This window comes from Amphiura filiformis, chromosome 3 (genome assembly GCF_039555335.1).
Source record: "Amphiura filiformis chromosome 3, Afil_fr2py, whole genome shotgun sequence".
Classification (NCBI taxonomy): domain Eukaryota; kingdom Metazoa; phylum Echinodermata; class Ophiuroidea; order Amphilepidida; family Amphiuridae; genus Amphiura; species Amphiura filiformis.
In genome coordinates this window covers 54354070-54371758 of record NC_092630.1, presented here as the reverse complement: position 1 = coordinate 54371758, position 17689 = coordinate 54354070, and the positions used below count along the sequence as shown (strand labels likewise).

Genomic DNA, 17689 nt, shown 5'->3' with positions numbered 1-17689 from the left:
GAGGCCTTCATCCTGCAGTGGGTCGACAATGGTTTAGGATGATGATGGTGATGATGATGATGATGATGATGATGATGATGATGATGATGATGAACTATTTAATGCTGAAATCAGTACTGACGAAGTGTCTGTCTACTGCTGATAAAGGTATTGATAATGGTATTGAAGAAGTAACTATATATCTACTGCTGCTATCGGTATGAAGTAGCTACCTACTGCTGAAATCAGTATTGGTGAAGTTTCTATCTACTGTTGAAATCAGTATTGTTGAAGTTTCTATATACTACTGATAAGGGTATTGATGAAGTAACAGAGTAAGTGCAAACTCTGCTCAGCTGACTGTAGCCCAAGGGTCTGCTGGGTAATATGGGGCATTGACTTGGCACGCTGGTTTACACCACTCATACCAGCTGTCCTAGCCTGAAAGTCGGACGGAGTGCCCAATCTCTGATGATGATTTAATTAAATCTATCTCTGAGGGAAGCGAGACGATTGGGATCCCTTAAAACCGGTTTAACCCACCAGAGTCTGGTCCTAAGTCCAGAGACCTCAGAGAATTGTTTGATGCCTACCCAAGACAAGGAGATATGCAGTTCAAGAAATACTTCCCAAGACACCTTCAAAGAGGCATTATAATGGAGTGCTCGTCTATATAAGGGTGAAATAAGGCTCCGAAGGTGACTGCGCTGGTGCTCTACCAATGAATTACTTCTCAATAGAACCTCAGGTGGATACCTGTGATGACCAGGAAAGGACTGGTTGGCTTGTTGGTAAAAATAACCATTCTGACAAGACAATGGACAGCTGGGAAAGACCGCTGGTGCCGGGGAAATAGCTGGGTTGATCTAAAGACAGGTTAACAACCTATAGATCTCCGAGTCATTGCAAATAAAAGTCATATAAAGAAAACTCACCCCCACGGTCCGTGCGAGAGCGGGGAAGATCGGACCACAAGACGGATATTACCACTTCTTTAAAATGCACCAAGTCACCAAGCACCATCTCAACAAGTATTCTATAGATGGAAAAATACAGACTCTCTACAAAGACTGCCTACAAAGAAAAGCAAAGCAATCAAGGTGGAATGGTGTCAAGGAACTTGAACAAAGAGAGCGACATCTGATATTGAATGAGATGTGCAGAGGTCAAACAGACAGAGCAGGCCTTGGTTTCAAAAAGAACCAGAAACTGTTAAGAGACATGAAACCCCAAGAACACAGGAAATGCCTCACTAGTCTGGTAAAAGACGTAGATGAAGATGACATGCTTGTGTATCTCTATGGCTGCGCCAAACAAGGACAATGGCTCAGATGGGACTCTGCCATGCAAGTAGATACATCTTGGGAAGAAGCTCCTTTATGTATGGACACCAGAGCTACTATCTTTCCATGTCAATGCCATCCACGACCAACTTCCATCACGCGCTAATTTGAGACTCTGGGGAAAGACCAACCTTGGATCCTGCCATCTATGTCATCATAATAACTGTACTCTATTCCATATCTTAAATGGATGTAACTATTCTCTGCAGAGTGGTAGATACAACTGGAGACATGATCAGACACTGAAAGCTGTAGCAAATGGCATAATGCCTTTCATTGAAGAGGCAAATCAGAAGTCATACACCCCTCCAGAAGATACCAACTATATGACTACTATCAAATTCCGCACTGCAGATGGTGTAACCTACCGGAATCCAGCACTGCCTCTTCCAAAAAGAGATCCAACAAACCTCTTACAGAAGGCCAATGACTGGGAATTCCTGATGGATGAGGAACATAAGCAAGTATTATTTCCTCCCATAATCACCGAGACTGCAAAACGTCCTGATATTACAATCTATTCTGAAAGGACCAAAACAGTTATCATCATTGAGCTTACAGTCCCAATGGAAGAAAACCTGTCAAATGCCAATGCAAGAAAGAAAAGCAAATACTGCGAAAATAGGGAATGGTGTACGCACTACTTCCCAATTGAAATTGGAAGCAGAGGTATTTACAACACATCGCTGACAAAATACATCGCTGCTCTTGGAGTACCAAGTGGAAAGAGACGTAGCATCATAGATGTGGCTTCTAAAACCGCACTCAGAACCAGCTATGTGATATGGTTATGCCGTCAAAGCAAAGCATTCCGACAGATAGACCTGATTCAAAGCTGGAAACCGTCTCCATGTGAAGATAAAGAAGACGAACCAGCACAAGACACTCGATCAGACCTAAATATGCCAAGTGACACTTATAAATATTCCTCAACGACACTTTTCATATACACTAGTCATGCCTGCTGCCTTACATCACCCCGGGTGGACCGTTGCAACGGTGTGGCACTTGCTAGTGCAACAAGCTGATTTTGTTCGTTTGTTAATTAGACTGCAACAAGGTGATTTTTTCAATTTTGTCATCTTCCAAGAGAGAACTACACCAAGAGTGCTCATCTTAAGAAGGGTGAAATTAGACTCCGAAGATGACCGCGCTGGTGATCTACCAATGAACTACCCCTCCAACCAATAGTAAGACTAGGTTCCTGTTTTGCACATCCCAATTCCAGCAGTGCAACTTAAAACCGGTTGAACCCACCAGAGTCTGGTCCTAAGTCCAGAGACCTCAGAGAATTGTTTGATGCCTACCCAAGACAAGGAGATATGCAGTTCAAGAAAAACTCCCCAAGACACCTTCAAAGAGGCATTTTAATGGAGTGCTCATCTAAGGATGAAATAAGGCTCCGAAGGTGACTGCGCTGGTGCTCTACCAATGAATTACTTCTCTACTGCTGATATCAGAATGGATGAAGTAACTATCTACTGCTGATATCAGTATTGATGAAGTAGCTATCTACTGCTGATAAGGGTATTGATAAAGGTATTGATGAAGTAACTATCCATCTACTGCCGATACACTGCTGAAGTGTATTGATGAAGTAGCTACTGCTGATACCAGTATTAATAAAGTTGCTATCTATTGCTGAAATAAGTATTGTTGAAGTTTCTATCTACTGCTGATATGGGTATAGATGAAGTAACTATCTACTGCTGAAATCAGTATTGAAGTTTATATCTATTGCTGATAAGGGTATTGATGAAGTAACTATCTATACTGCTAATAGCAGTATTGATGAAGTATAAATCTGCTGCTGAAATCAGTATTGATGAAATTTCTATCTTCTGCTGATAAGGGTATTGATGAAGTAACTATCTACTGATGAAGTATATAGTTCATTTCTGCTGATAAGTGTATTGATAAAGAAGCTATCTACTGCAGATAAGGGTATTGGTGATGTAGCTATCTACTGCAGATATTACTATTGATGAATTAATTCAATTAAGTAAAACCAACGTTGGGCTAAACAAAACATATACGCATGACCCTTCAAGTGTATCAAACACAACTTTAATAATAATAATTGTCCTTGTAACATTAGTATAATACATATAGCGGACCAAATACAGATATTTGCCACCAAAATATTGAAAAGCACTGAGCAAGAACTTTTAACTTATGAGCTGGCCCATGTATAGTCTTCAAGACCGTACTTTTGATAAGGGTATTGATTAATGCAGATATCAGTATTGATGAAGTAGCTACCTACTGCAGAAATCGGTATTGACGAAGTTTCTATCTATACTGCTGAAAAGGGTATTGATGAAGTAACCATCTACTGCTGATATCAGTATTGATGAAGAATATAGCTATCTACTGCTGAAATCAGTATTTATGAAGTTTCTATCTACTGCTAATAAGGGTATTGATGAAGTAACTATCTACTGCTGATATTAGTACTGATGAAGTAACTATCTACTGCTGATATCAGTATTGATGAAATAACTATCTACTGCTGATATCAGTATTGATGAAATAACTATCTACTGCTGATATTAGTATTGTTGAAGTTTCTATCTACTGCTGATATCAGTATTGTTGATGTTTCTATCTGCTGCTGACAATGGTATTTTATCTACTGCTGATATCAGTATGGATGAAGTATCTAACTACTGCTGATATTAGTATTGATGAAGTAGCTATCTACTGCTGATAAGGGTATTGATAAAGGTATTGATGAAGTAACTATCCATCTACTGCTGATACACTGCTGAAGTGTATTAATGAAGTAGCTCTATCTACTGCTGAAATCAATATTGATGAAGTAGCTATCTACTGCTGATAAAGGCATTGATGAAGTAACTATCTACTGCTGATATCAGTATTGATGAGGTAGCTATCTACTGCTGAAATCATTGTTGTTGAAGTTTCTCTCAACTGCTGATAACATGATAAGGGTATTGATGAAGTAACTATCTACTGCTGATATCAGTATTGATGAAGTAGCGATATACTGCTGAAATCAGTATTGCTGAAGTTTCTACCTACTGCTGAGGGTATTAGCTATCTACTGCTGATATCAGTATTAATGAAGCTGCTATCTACTGCTGAAATAAGTATCTTTGAAGTTTTTATCTACTGCTGATAAGGGTATAGATGGAGTAACTATCTACTGCTGAAATCAGTATTGAAGTTTATATCTATTGCTGATAAGGGTATTGATGAAGTAACTATCTACTGCTAATATCAGTATTGATGAAGTACCGTAGGTATCTATTGCTGAAATCAGTATTGATGAAGTTTCTATCTTCTGCTGATAAAGGTATTGATGAAGTAACTATCTACTGATAAAGTAGTTATCTTCTTCTGATAAGTGTATTGCTAACGTAGCTATCTACTGCAGATAACGGTATTGATGATGTACCTATCTACTATTGATGAATTAATTAAATTGAGTAAAACGAACGTTGGGCTAAACAAAACATATACGCATGACCCTTCAAGTTTATCAAACACAACTTTTATAATAATAATAAGTGTCCTTGTAACATTAGTATAATACAAATAGCGGATCAAATTCAGATATTTGCCACCAAAATATTGAAAAGCACTGAACAAGAACTTTTAACTTAGGCCTATGAGCTGACCCGTGTATAGGCTTCAAGACCGTACTTTTGATAAGGGTATTGATGAAGTAACTATCTACTGTAGAAATCAGTATTGACAAAGTTTCTATCTACTGCTGATAAGGGTATTGATGAAGTAACTATCTACTGCTCATATCAGTATTGATGACGTAGCTATCTACTGCTGAAATCAGTATTGATGTAGTAGCTATCTACTGCTGAAATCAGTATTTATGAAGTTTCTATTTACTGCTAATAAGGGTATTGATGAAATAACTATCTACTGCTGATATTAGTATTGATGAAGTTTCGATCTACTGCTGATATCAGTATTGTTGGTATTTCTATCTACTGCTGACAAGGATATTAATAAAGTAACTATCTATTGCTGATATTAGTATGGATGAAGTAACTATCTACTGCTTATATCAGTGTTAATGAGGTAGCTATATACTGCTGATAAGGGTATTGATAAAGATATTAGTAACTATCCATCTACTGCTGATACACTGCTGAAGTGTATTGATGAAGTAGCTATCTACTGCTGAAATCAATATTGATGAAGTAGCTATCTACTGCTGATAAAGGCATTGATGAAGTAACTATCTACTGCTGATGTCAGTATTGATGAAGTAGCTATATACAGCTGAAATCAGTATTGTTGAAGTTTCTCTCAACAGCTGATAAGGGTATTGATGAAGTAACTATCTACTGCTGGTAGCAGTATTGATGAAGTAACTATCTGCTGCTGAAATCAGTATTGATGAAGTTCTATCTTCTACTGACTGATAAGGGTATTGATGAAGTAGATATCTACTGCTGAAATCAGTATTTATGAAGTTTCTATCTACTGCTAATAAGGGTATTGATGAAGTAACTATCTACTGCTGATATTAGTACTGATGAAGTAACTATCTACTGCTGATATCAGTATTAATGAAGTTGCTATCTACTGCTGAAATATGTATTTTTGAAGTTTCTATCTACTGCTGATAAGGGTATAGATGAAGTAATTATCTACTGCTGAAATCAGTATTGAAGTTTATATCTATTGCTGATAAGGGTATTGAAGTACTATCTACTGCTGATATAAGTATTTATGAAGTTTCTATCTACTGATTGTAAGGACATTGATGAAATAACTATCTATACTGCTGAAACCAGTATTGATGAAGTTTCTGTCTACTGCTGATAAGGGTATTGTCTATTGATGAAGTGAATATCTACTACTGAAATCAGTATATTGATGAAGTTTCTATCTATTGCTGATAAAGGTATTGATGAAGTACCGGTACGGTAACTATCTATTGCTGATCAGTATGGGTGAATGCATGGTAACTGCTGAAATGGGTGAAATCAGTATTAATGAAGTTTCTATCTTCTGCTGATATGTGTATTAATGAAGTAACTATCTACTGTTGATATCAGTACTGATGAAGTAGTTATCTACTGCTGATAAGTGTATTGATAACGTAGCTATCTACTGCTGATAAGGGCATTGATGATATAGGTAACTACTGCTAATATTACTATTGATGAAATAATTTAGAAAAACCAACGTTGGGCTAAACAAAACATGTGCGCATGGCCCTTCAAGTTTTAACAACACATCTTTAATAATTGTGTAACATCAGTATCAGTATTGATAAAGTTTCTATCTACTGCTGATATCAGTATGGATGAAGTAACTATCTACTGCTGATATCAGTATTGATGAAGTAGCTATCTACTGCTGATATCAGTATGGATGAAGTAACTATCTACTGCTGATATCAGTATTGATGAAGTAGCTATCTACTGCTGATATCAGTATGGATGAAGTAACTATCTACTGCTGATATCAGTATGGATGAAGTAACTATCTACTGCTGATATCAGTATTGATGAAGTAGCTATCTACTGCTGATATCAGTATGGATGAAGTAACTATCTACTGCTGATATCAGTATTGATGAAGTAGCTATCTACTGCTGATATCAGTATGGATGAAGTAACTATCTACTGCTGATATCAGTATTGATGAAGTAGCTATCTACTGCTGATATCAGTATGGATGAAGTAACTATCTACTGCTGATATCAGTATGGATGAAGTAACTATCTACTGCTGATATCAGTATTGATGAAGTAGCTATCTACTGCTGATATCAGTATTGATAAAGTAACTATCTACTGCTGATATCAGTATTGATAAAGTAACTATCTACTGCTGATATCAGTATGGATGAAGTAACTATCTACTGCTGATATCAGTATTGATAAAGGTATTGATGAAGTAACTATTTATCTACTAGCTGTTGATATCAGTATTGAGGAAGTAGCTATCTATTGCTGAAATTAGTATTGATGAAGTAGCTATCTATTGCTGAAATTAGTATTGATGAAATTTCTATCTACTGCTGATAAGGGTGTTGATGAAGTAACTACTGGTGATATCAATATGGATGAAGTAGGCCTATCTATCTGCTGCTGAAATCAGTATTGATGATATTTCGATCTTCTGTTGATAAGGGTATTGATGAAGTAACTATCTACTGCTGATATCAGTATTGACGAAGTAGCTACTTGTACTTCTGTAAAGCAGTATTGATGAAGTTTCTAGTGACTGCTGATAACGGGGTATTGATGAAGTAATCTACTGCTGATATCAGTACTGATGAAGTATCTATCTACTGCTGAAATCGATATTGATGAAGTTTATATCTACTGCTGGTCATTTTTGACATTGTCCTGGTTGTTCATTGTTACGATTATTAGGTAGGCCTATATAGCCTAGGCCTAAACTTTTAGGATTATGTTAAAACAAATGCGCTCGTTATATTTATCAATTTGAAACAAAAGTATACTAAATTACGTTTTATTCTGTAGTGTTACATTTTGTAGGCCTAAATCGCAATAAATCATTTTCATCACGTTGGGTAAAAAAGGTCAAAGGTTCTCCTTATGTTGGATTTTTATGAAAGATATGACTTAGACTTTGTCAGTTCAGTTCAAAGACTTCCAACTAAATGAGCTTAAATGCCCATTCAGTCATCCCAGTAAAAATGTAAAAAAACAAAGAAAAGGTCATTAAAATTGTCATTAGGTAGGCCTATTTTTGAAATGAAAAATGTTGGCAAAAACAAAACAAAAAACGAGGAAACAGCAGTATTACCAGTTGAAGCCCCATTCAAATTACAAATTCATGTAAAAATGTCTTATTTTGTCTTTAAAGTCATAATGTACGATCTTATAATATGAATTTGGTTAATTTTTTTCAAACCTGATTTTTTGGCATATTTGTAATGTTTAGGCCTACACATGTCACAACTTGCACCAAAATGGAATCAGCCAAATTTGTTGTGTTTGTAGGTAAACAGAGCAAAGTTCGACATAAAGTCATAATTCAAGAAATTATGACTTTATGTCCGCCCATAGAACTGCGTGTTAAACGGCCAAAATAATTGACCATGTTCACGACGTGATGACCATGATGACGGACGGTGTCACCTGTATGCTTGCGACCTTCCCAAATGCTCTGGGAGCGTTACTTATTGACGATATGTCAAACAAGCAAGACTTACTTCCGGGTCATTCCCGTGAATGTCTTCTGCTCCCTCACTTCGCACCTCTTCTGCTGAATCCTCCCTGTGTTTCATCAGATTTGATACAAACCGTAGCACGCGTGAACGACAATTACAGGTAATATGATAAAATATATGCGAGAGTTTCTCAGTTTCATCTCTGTATTATCATGACATGGAGGATTATGTCCGGGGATTATGTATTTTTTATAAGCTTACCGCGATACCGTCAAGACCTAGTACAAGGAACTTATACGATGTCCTTATTCACAAACTGATACTATCTGTCCATCGTATAAGACTGTTACCGTACGGCAATGTGGTGAAGGAATATTACACAGTCAAGAATAGGCTCCATCATTTTTTTGTTCTGATCCCTCCCAGTCTCCCGAAACATCAAATTCAAAACATCAAAAGCGTTGCACTTTTACTTACTTAAGACTGTCCTTTTTCATATAACCCAGACAAAGTAGGGCCAACCTGCCTAGAAATGGTCAAATTTTGGCAAGAAATATCTCTGTGTAATCCTATGTAAGTCCCATATCACATCGTTATCGGCGATCAAGGTTTTTTTTTTCTGAAGTTTGGTTGGTACCCACCAGCGTCATGCATGTGACGTGACACAGCTAAAATAATCGACCGGGAATCGGGGATCGTTAAAACGTCAGCAAGTTTCAAAGCACAGAAAGCAGTAAACTTAATGGCGAGCAGTCCGAATTTTGAGCCATACAAGTTTACGTGGTGAACTAGTCAAGACCGTACAGCAAATTTATCCAAATCTCCACATCTAAGAACTGTCTTGACTTAAAGCCATATTATAACATTTCTGTAAAAATAGATTAGTATTTATTTTCCATAAAATGTTAGATTTTACTGTCAGATATGTCCCCTTTTAGTTTTGAGCCGAACAAGTGAGGTAAAGGCCAAGCATAGAAAATTGGAATTTACTACTAGTACTAGCGCCCATGCAATCATGCATGTTACTCCCGCGGTTGTAATACGGTACGATCCTCGGGGTGAGTGTGTATGTGTATCCCGACGCCGTGTATGCGTACTGTGCATACGTGTTCGACTAATATTTCCATCGTAATAATAAAACGCCGGTTCCATTATTTATTGTTTTTCACAGCACCTAAAGTCTTGATTTTTGCAGAGTATCTTTATTGACTAAAGTACCTTACAATCGTGTAAAAACCAGAATTTAACATTTTTTTGAGGGCGTTCTCCTCAGCAAATGTTATAATATGGCTTTAAGTATTCATTCAGATTCAGATTCAGATTCTTTATTGACATTCACCTCACAAAAGGGATAATCAAAAAAACAAACTAGAAACACTATATACATAAATACAAACATGACACACCTTAAAATAATTTCTACAAAATAATTTATACAAAATAATACATACCTCGCACCAGAGTAGACTGGAACGCACTATCCAAATCAATAACAACAATTTACAATTCCAGAAAAGAAGAAATTCAAAGAAGCAGTATTACAAAACTACAAAGCAACCAACAATTAAAGATCAGCAGAATAGCACCCGGGATAGCACCACCTGCTTGTTTGTTTTGTTTCGATGAGTCAACTGTATCTTTTGAGTAAAAGTTACCTATTTTGAACAGTCAAAAATTTTGTTGAAGTGCAATTTTAGCAACATTTTGATGCAATCGCCCGTCATGATCGGCTGTGTTTACTTCTGAACTTCCATTGCTTTACACCGTGTTATGCTTCATTGAATCCGACTAGATTTCAAATGCAATGGTCTCTACCCTCGAATGTGAAGCTATTGCCCGGAGCTATTGGTGAGCAAATTCGTGGCTAGACTTCTTGAACAAGTCACACATTGTTACTCATAGTCATCGACATAAGTATGTACGCTCTCGTAAAAGGAATATTTTACTATAATAGCATAGAGCTTTCACAAGTGTATACATGTTGCTGTGTGTCAGAGGTACCGGTAGTGTTATTTCAATGCACTGGAATAGGAATTGAATTTGATTTTGGCCATTTTTTCGATTCAATTCAGTAAATGTGATGCGATCAAGCAAAATCAGTCGGAACTCGGCAATAATAAATTTTCAGTTTCTTATAGGATAGTAAAAAGGATTTACAAAGCTGGATTTTGCAGAACCCCCCATTGAAATTGAACACCCAGTTCCAAAGATATGAGCAATTAAAGCGCTTCCAAAACAATAGGAAACAAAAGGAAATATTGGCTTTGTTTGGCTATATCTCAAAATCAATATTTCCGAGTTCCGACTGATTTTGCTTGATCGCATCACAAATGTTTGATTTTTTCATGTCAATTCAATGCATTGAATCGAAATGTTTTTATTCTTTCATTTGATGTGTTTTTGTTCATTTCAATTCAATTCATTGAATCAAAAATGCATGCAACATGAATTTTGATTCTGCCATTTCACCTGTATTGTCAGCTTATCAGTTAGAATAAACTTTCTCCCTGAACTGCTTTTAGCCAAATGCCCGGTAAAATTTGAATATGAATTTAATTCAAATGATGTGAATTGGAATTGAAATTGGTTAGCAGTTAATTTCAATGCATTGATTTGGAATTGAATCAAAATGATTTTATAAAATAAGAATTGAATCTGAATTGAATTGAAATTTATTTTCTGAATCGAAATAACAGTAGTCAGAGGGAGTGAATTTAAGGGGTTGCTTGTGAGGGGTATGTGGATGAAAGGTGTATTCTGATTTTTGCAAGGTTGTAATGTACAGTACTTATACACCCTGCAAAAATCAAGGCTTCAGGAGCTGTATTGTGACAAAATCTGAGATTTTTAATAAAACAACTTGTCCTGTTGTTTAATTTATTCACACCATTAAAATATTAGGCAAGCGATGTTCATAACACTGTATGTACAATGGGATATACGGGATGGTTATAATACATCAAAAGGGCCAACCTCAGTCACAATTTGTGGAGTGACATGCATTGGCAACATTGGTACTACTAGAATTAAATAGTGACTTTCTTTGTTTTGCTTCATTTGTTTGGTTCAAAATTGAAATGGGGTATAAAATATAAACTAACATTTTGTGGAAAAGAAATTTACCCTATTTCATATGGAACTGGAAATGTTACAATATTGCTTTTCCTGAGTGGGGTGTGTGTGTGAAGATGATATCTATGAATAAAGCCACAGGGCCTTGAGGTTTCAAATCTGTACTTCTTCCGACCTTTAACTTTGTTTTACTTTTTCATACTTTAATTATGTTGATCATTATTACTTTATTGCAGTGAATGAGTCTACTGTGAGTTTTATAAGTTTGGCACTGGTCCTTGGTACACAAGACAACGTGTGAGAGAGAATGGCAGGTAGGTCTTTACTCTTTAGATTATAGGTATGCTTATAAATGACAGAAATGTGACAATTTCTAACATGCTTTGTAGTGCTAATTATTTCAAATGAAGTTTAAGCTCCTGAGGATTCAGATAGTGTCCAGCACTTTTAGGTTAGGATTAGAATTATAATTTAATTAAGGTTAGATAAAGAGTTGTGTATTAAGATGGTGGTCGAGTCCTGGTTCTGGTTTTAATCACAATTGTCTCATTTGAATTAATTAGAACAGATCACATATGTTCACATACATAAAATATAAAATATTAAAGCCTTTGCTCTGAAATCTGAATATAAGTGTTTGATTATACCCCTCCTATAAATCTAAGAACTATGATGATACAAGCTGATAATTGAACTGATTCAATGTTTTCTGATACATGTTGATATTGAAAAACAAATTATTCATTTTACTCTTAATTCCAGGTTTCCCTCCGTCAGATCCCAGTGATGCACTTATGATGGATATTGCAAATGACATTGGTGTGGAGTGGGAACAACTGGCTACATATCTCAATTTCACGACAGCTGAAATTGGTCGTCTGAAAATGGACCATCCACATTCTGCTCAGACTAGGACATTTAATATGTTAGTGACATGGAGAGGTCGTCAGGACAATAGTGTAAATAAGAGACAAGTTCTACGACAAGCCTTGACTGATGTTGGACTACAAATGGTAGCAGATACCCACTTATAATTAATACATCTTTAAAGATATTGAAAATATATTTGATTATTTTGAAACGTTTTGACCACAAAGTGAATATTCTCTTTGGTCAAACTCAGCAAAAAGACCATAATACTATAAATTGAGACCAAAACGATTTGGCTGCGAAACATTGATAATGGTGTATAAAACATGTGTTTTAAGGGGTACTACACCTGTGGTAAATTTGTGACTATTTTTGCATTTTTCTCAAAAAATAATAACACACGGTAACAAAAGTTATGTATATTATTGGGGCAAGGAATCCAATTACTACACTGAAATTTTAGTGACTGAAGACAAGCGGTTCAGTATAGGCCCTACATGATAGAAAAAGATGTACATACTAGCGGTACCTTATTTCTTATCATAAATAACGAACCGCTTGTCTTGGGTCACTAAAATTCCAGTGTAGTAATTGGATTCCTTGCCCCTATAATATACATAACTTTGTTACCAGCATGTTATTAGTTTTTGAGAAAAATGCAAAAATAGACACAAATTCATCGAGGGGTGTAGTACCCCCTTAAGAAAAATAACTTCAACCGATTCTGAAGTGCTGACAATGACAAGAGTGAATTGATTTTTCACATCTTCACAATTTATATCTCTAACTACTGTATAATTTATTTGAGGCAATCATGGAGGAAAATTGTATTGGCTTGATGCCCTAATAATAATGATTGTAAAAGGATGAGCCTCTATTCGCCTATTGCACGGTTCCACCATGATGCAAGGAGAGCCTCAAACTGGCATGACATGAAATGAAGAATTGCATAACTTTACACAATGTTATATGACCGGTTCAATTCCCATTCATGCATGCTGCCAGATCGAGGCTCTCCTCTCACATGGCGGAACCATGCAATGAGTGACTTAAGATCTTACTGCTTCCCAATCCAAGGAGTAGTATCAAGTCTTTTAATAGTCATGAAAAAAATCAGTATGTTTTATTCATGGGGAAAAGGTTTCTGATATAGTGCTGCTTGCAATTATGTGAAAGTGAAATGGAACTAAATTGTGTGTGTGGCATGTAATAACAGATATAGATGAAATGTAAAGATACTTGAGATTGTGTTACTGCCTAAACAATAACAATGAAGTATATTGAGGTTTGGTATTACCGTACCATAGATATGGCTGCCTAGTAGTGGGAGGATAGTGTGGGAATTCCAAAAAGTGGATCGACCTTCCAATGAAATGATTTTTGGTGAAAAGTTTTTCAATCCTTTATATGCTCTGTATATAAGGGGCTATGCAATAATTATGAACCGGGGAGGGGTAAAAATTCCGAACGGCCCGCCAAAAGTAAGCATTCAAAATCTTGAGTATAGGCTAAGAGTTAGCTCATAATTTTAATATTATGTGTTATTTTTGCTAATTGGTTATGAAAAAGATTGGAAAATGTGTTTTCCAAAATTAGAATGCCTAACTTGAAATTAGACTTTGTTCAAGTCTTTAGGCCTGCTTGTCACAGAATATGAAAAAGGTTGAAAAACACCCTAAAAATGCATGTTTGGCCCTTATTTCCAAAAATTGACCAAAAATTAAAATTTGACTTTTATTGCCAGTTAGACTACCTAAAGGATTAGGATTAAGCTATATTTCATTTGGCAAAACCGGATATTTTTTTAATAAAAAAAAAAAGTTCTGTATTTTTCTGGAATGGGGAGTAGTATATAAATTTGAATTTGGTACAGTATTTGTAGTTCCATTTGCCAAGCATTGTGATAGTCCAATGATTATGTAAAGAAAATGAGGAATGCTAAAAGCAATAAATGAATCAATATAGTCACGATAAGTATAACAATAAATTTGTAAATTTCTGATTTGATTTAAGACAACTAGCCTCCTTTTCTAAGCTTCAGTGGGGAAACTTTGATGGAAGTCAATATTATAATAGGGGCCTATAAGTCTTATTTTTTAAATATTTAATAATAAAAAAGTCTACAACCTTTAAAATAGGTGTTCCTCTTTTTTTGCTGGGGGGGGGTGTGGGGCCCCACGGTATTTCACACATTTTACACCAATATTGTGTTATACATGTACTGGGCCCGGGTACTGGACCACTGATTTTCAATTTTACACTTGGGTGGGGGGGGTGACCAGGGTGACATTTTTGAGTTGATTTTCGGGGGGTGGCACATCATAAACTTTTGGTGGGTATCTCAGAATTTGGTGATATGGGTCTGATGTTGGGGGCTGACGGCTCCCGGGTGTCTGAGGGGTGAATGGTCAAATTTTCTGGGGTCTTTTCGAGCTGGATCAAAATCGAGGATCTTGGTGAAAGTGGAAATTTACGCAATTTTGGGGTTTTGCCTCAAAAGTTGGGGGGATCAAGAAAAATATTGGGGGAAGGGTAAATGCACCTCGCCCATGCGCGGATTTAGAGGGGGGCACAGCCGGCCCGTGCCCCTCCTTTTGGCGGATCCCAAAAAATAAAAATAAAAGAAGAAAAGAAAGAGAAGAGAAGGAGGGAAAGAAAAGAGGAAAAGAAAAGAAAGGGAAAAAAGAAAAGAAAAGAAAGAAAAAAGAAAACGGCACAACGTAAAAAGAAAGAAAAAAAATCTTCGGGCCTATAGCCTAATAAATCTGTAGTGAGTATCATACACCGGGGTGGCACTCTCCAGGCGCGGATTCAGGGGGCGGCGCCCTTCCTCCCCCTCTCCCAAAAAAAAAAAAGAGGAAAAGAGAGAAGAGAAGAGAAAGAGGAAAGAGGGAGAAAGAGAAAAGAAAAGGAGAAGGGGAAAAGTTAAATTGCACGTATAATTAGTAGGTCCATGCCAAATAAACCGCACAGTAGCTCACAGTCTGGTATATCAAAAGTAGGCCCTATATAGGCCTAATATAGGTCGGATTCTTTTAGGCAGTACTTGTTGATTTCTGATGGCCCGTCGATGATGCAGGGCCCGTCACATTTTGTCACCAAAGTCAGTATTAATACGGACTCCATGCTGACTTCGATCCATGCCGAATCTCCAAGTCTTATAGGCCTATTAAAGTGTCAGTGTAACATTTTACAAATTGAGTTCGGGCCTTGTTTTGTTTTAAAAAGCAATGATATACTCTCGTATAGTGTAAAACAGATGCACCAAATGGCTTCAATTGGACCTTCATTTCACAAAATTTCCAAATTTCGGAGGGGGAACATCAGACACCCCCTGCCCGGGACCCCCTGCCTGTATAAACAACTGCCCGTTTTCGCTTCTGTATTTCACACCCATCAGCACTCTGAATTTATACAATAGCAGCGAAAAAAGGTGGCTTCAATTGGCCTGTCATTTCGCAAATTTTATATTTTCGGCTTTTTCAAACTCAAATTTTACACCATAATAGTGCCAAAATGGTCCACCAAATGGCTTCAATTAGGTTTTTATTTTGCAAATGTTTCTCATTTCTGAGGGGCATCCCCTCAGACACCCCCCCATGTCGCGAAACGTTATGGGTACATAGGCCTATAAAGCAAATTTTACAAAAGAGGTCAAAACTTGTCCACGAATGGCTTCAATTGGGCCGTCTTTTTGCAAATTTTAATAGGCTTTTTCAAACTAAAATTTTACACCATAATGTTGACAAAATGGTCCACCAAATGGCTTCACTTGGGTCTTCATTTTCCAAAAGTTTCCCCGGAAAGTTTCTCACTTCTGAGAGGGGCACATCCCCCCTCACACACCCCCCTGCGTCGCGCAAGCGCTCCGGGCTGACCGCTTCGCGGCCATTTATTATATTTTTTTATTTTCAGGAGTGTGCCCCCCCTTTCTCGAAATCCTGTATCCGCCCCTGACCTCGCCGCGCTGCCCTTGTTGGTGCAATACATCATTTTTTGAAAAATCAGGTGATTTGAGAAAAGTCATTTTTGAAAGTAAATTCTTACGGAATTATAGGCCTAAACAATAAAAAATATGTAGGCCTACGATAAAAATATCGCGGCCGGGCAAAGAATGATTCGAGATCCGTATTTCCTTTAACCGGCCAATTATATTTACGCAAGCCATAGCCTTGAATCGTGAACTGCATCGTCTGGCATCACACCACATTTCGCCAAAATACATTCTAGAAACGATTGCTGTTAGAATAAGAAAAATTTTAATGCTAATTTATTGCACATTCTAGGGAAGCGTGGTTACCTTTTTAAAATAACCGAGTGAGAGGGTTTTCAAGAAAATATTTTTCCTGTCAAAACTGAAGCATCCTCTGCATAAAAGAAAATATGAATATTAACTGCACATCATATATAACGATTCGTGATACCCAATTGTGGCACATTTGATGTCGTTTAAGAAGCAAAGAATTTTATTTCAATTTTATATACGCCAAAATATTTTTTTAATTGAGCAAAAATAAGGATAGAAAAAACGTTGAAAATCCTATGTGAATATTACATTAGACCCGGCAAAAGATTACTGTTTCGTTTTTATGGTAATCTAATCTTTTATTTCCTGAAAAAACATTTGGGGTCTAAAATGGAATTTTTATGTAATTGATAAAAACATCGAACGTGATACAAGAAAATGGTAGGTTTTCCTCTATAGTATTTTACTGACCATGGAAATGTACTGAGACACAAGCACGTGTCAAAATCGATATAATGTATTGTCCATACAGACGCCCAGTTATCACTGTTTATTATTGGATTTTTTTTGTATAAAACACGCAGTTAACTTAATTGAGCGCTAATAATACACATAAATGTTTTTAGGCAAATAAAATTCCAAAATATGGTACGTTTTCTGCCTTTGCTTGTCACGTGGTAGGCCTATGTTGAAGTTGCGATTATACCTTCAAATAAGTTTCAAATGAATTCCAAGAAGACAAATGGCCGAGTGGTCTAAGGCGCTGGGTTCATAGTGTATCCAAAGCAGTCCGCCGCCGCCGTGAGTTCGAACCCCGCCTCCGCCAAATTTTAATGAAGTAAAATTAAAATTGAAATTTTACTTTAAAAAAATTTCATATTGGGGAAATGTGACTGGCAGAATTTATGTATGGCGTGGAGTGGTGTGGTCTGGCATCGCGGTTGAAGATTTCTCTTAATTGGTTTTAGCCTAAGTAATTTTGTCAAGCTGCTTTTAATAACATCTTGCTTACCATGCACACTACGCGTATAGCGTG

At 36.7% G+C, this 17689-nt stretch overlaps 2 protein-coding genes across 2 annotated transcripts; both read left to right on the top strand.

The window, feature by feature from the left end:
- The first annotated feature begins 978 nt into the window (after window positions 1-978).
- LOC140147331 (uncharacterized) lies at window positions 979-11780 on the top strand. Its single transcript, XM_072169109.1, has 3 exons — window positions 979-1329; window positions 1532-2109; window positions 11774-11780. Exons 1-3 carry the CDS (start codon window positions 979-981, stop codon window positions 11778-11780), a joined length of 936 nt encoding a protein of 311 aa, XP_072025210.1.
- On the top strand, window positions 8507-12745 carry LOC140147713 (death domain-containing protein CRADD-like). The gene is made up of 3 exons (XM_072169477.1): window positions 8507-8625; window positions 11774-11851; window positions 12300-12745. Exons 2-3 carry the CDS (start codon window positions 11845-11847, stop codon window positions 12569-12571), a joined length of 279 nt encoding a protein of 92 aa, XP_072025578.1. The 5' UTR covers window positions 8507-8625; window positions 11774-11844; the 3' UTR covers window positions 12572-12745.
- Window positions 12746-17689: the final 4944 nt, after the last annotated feature.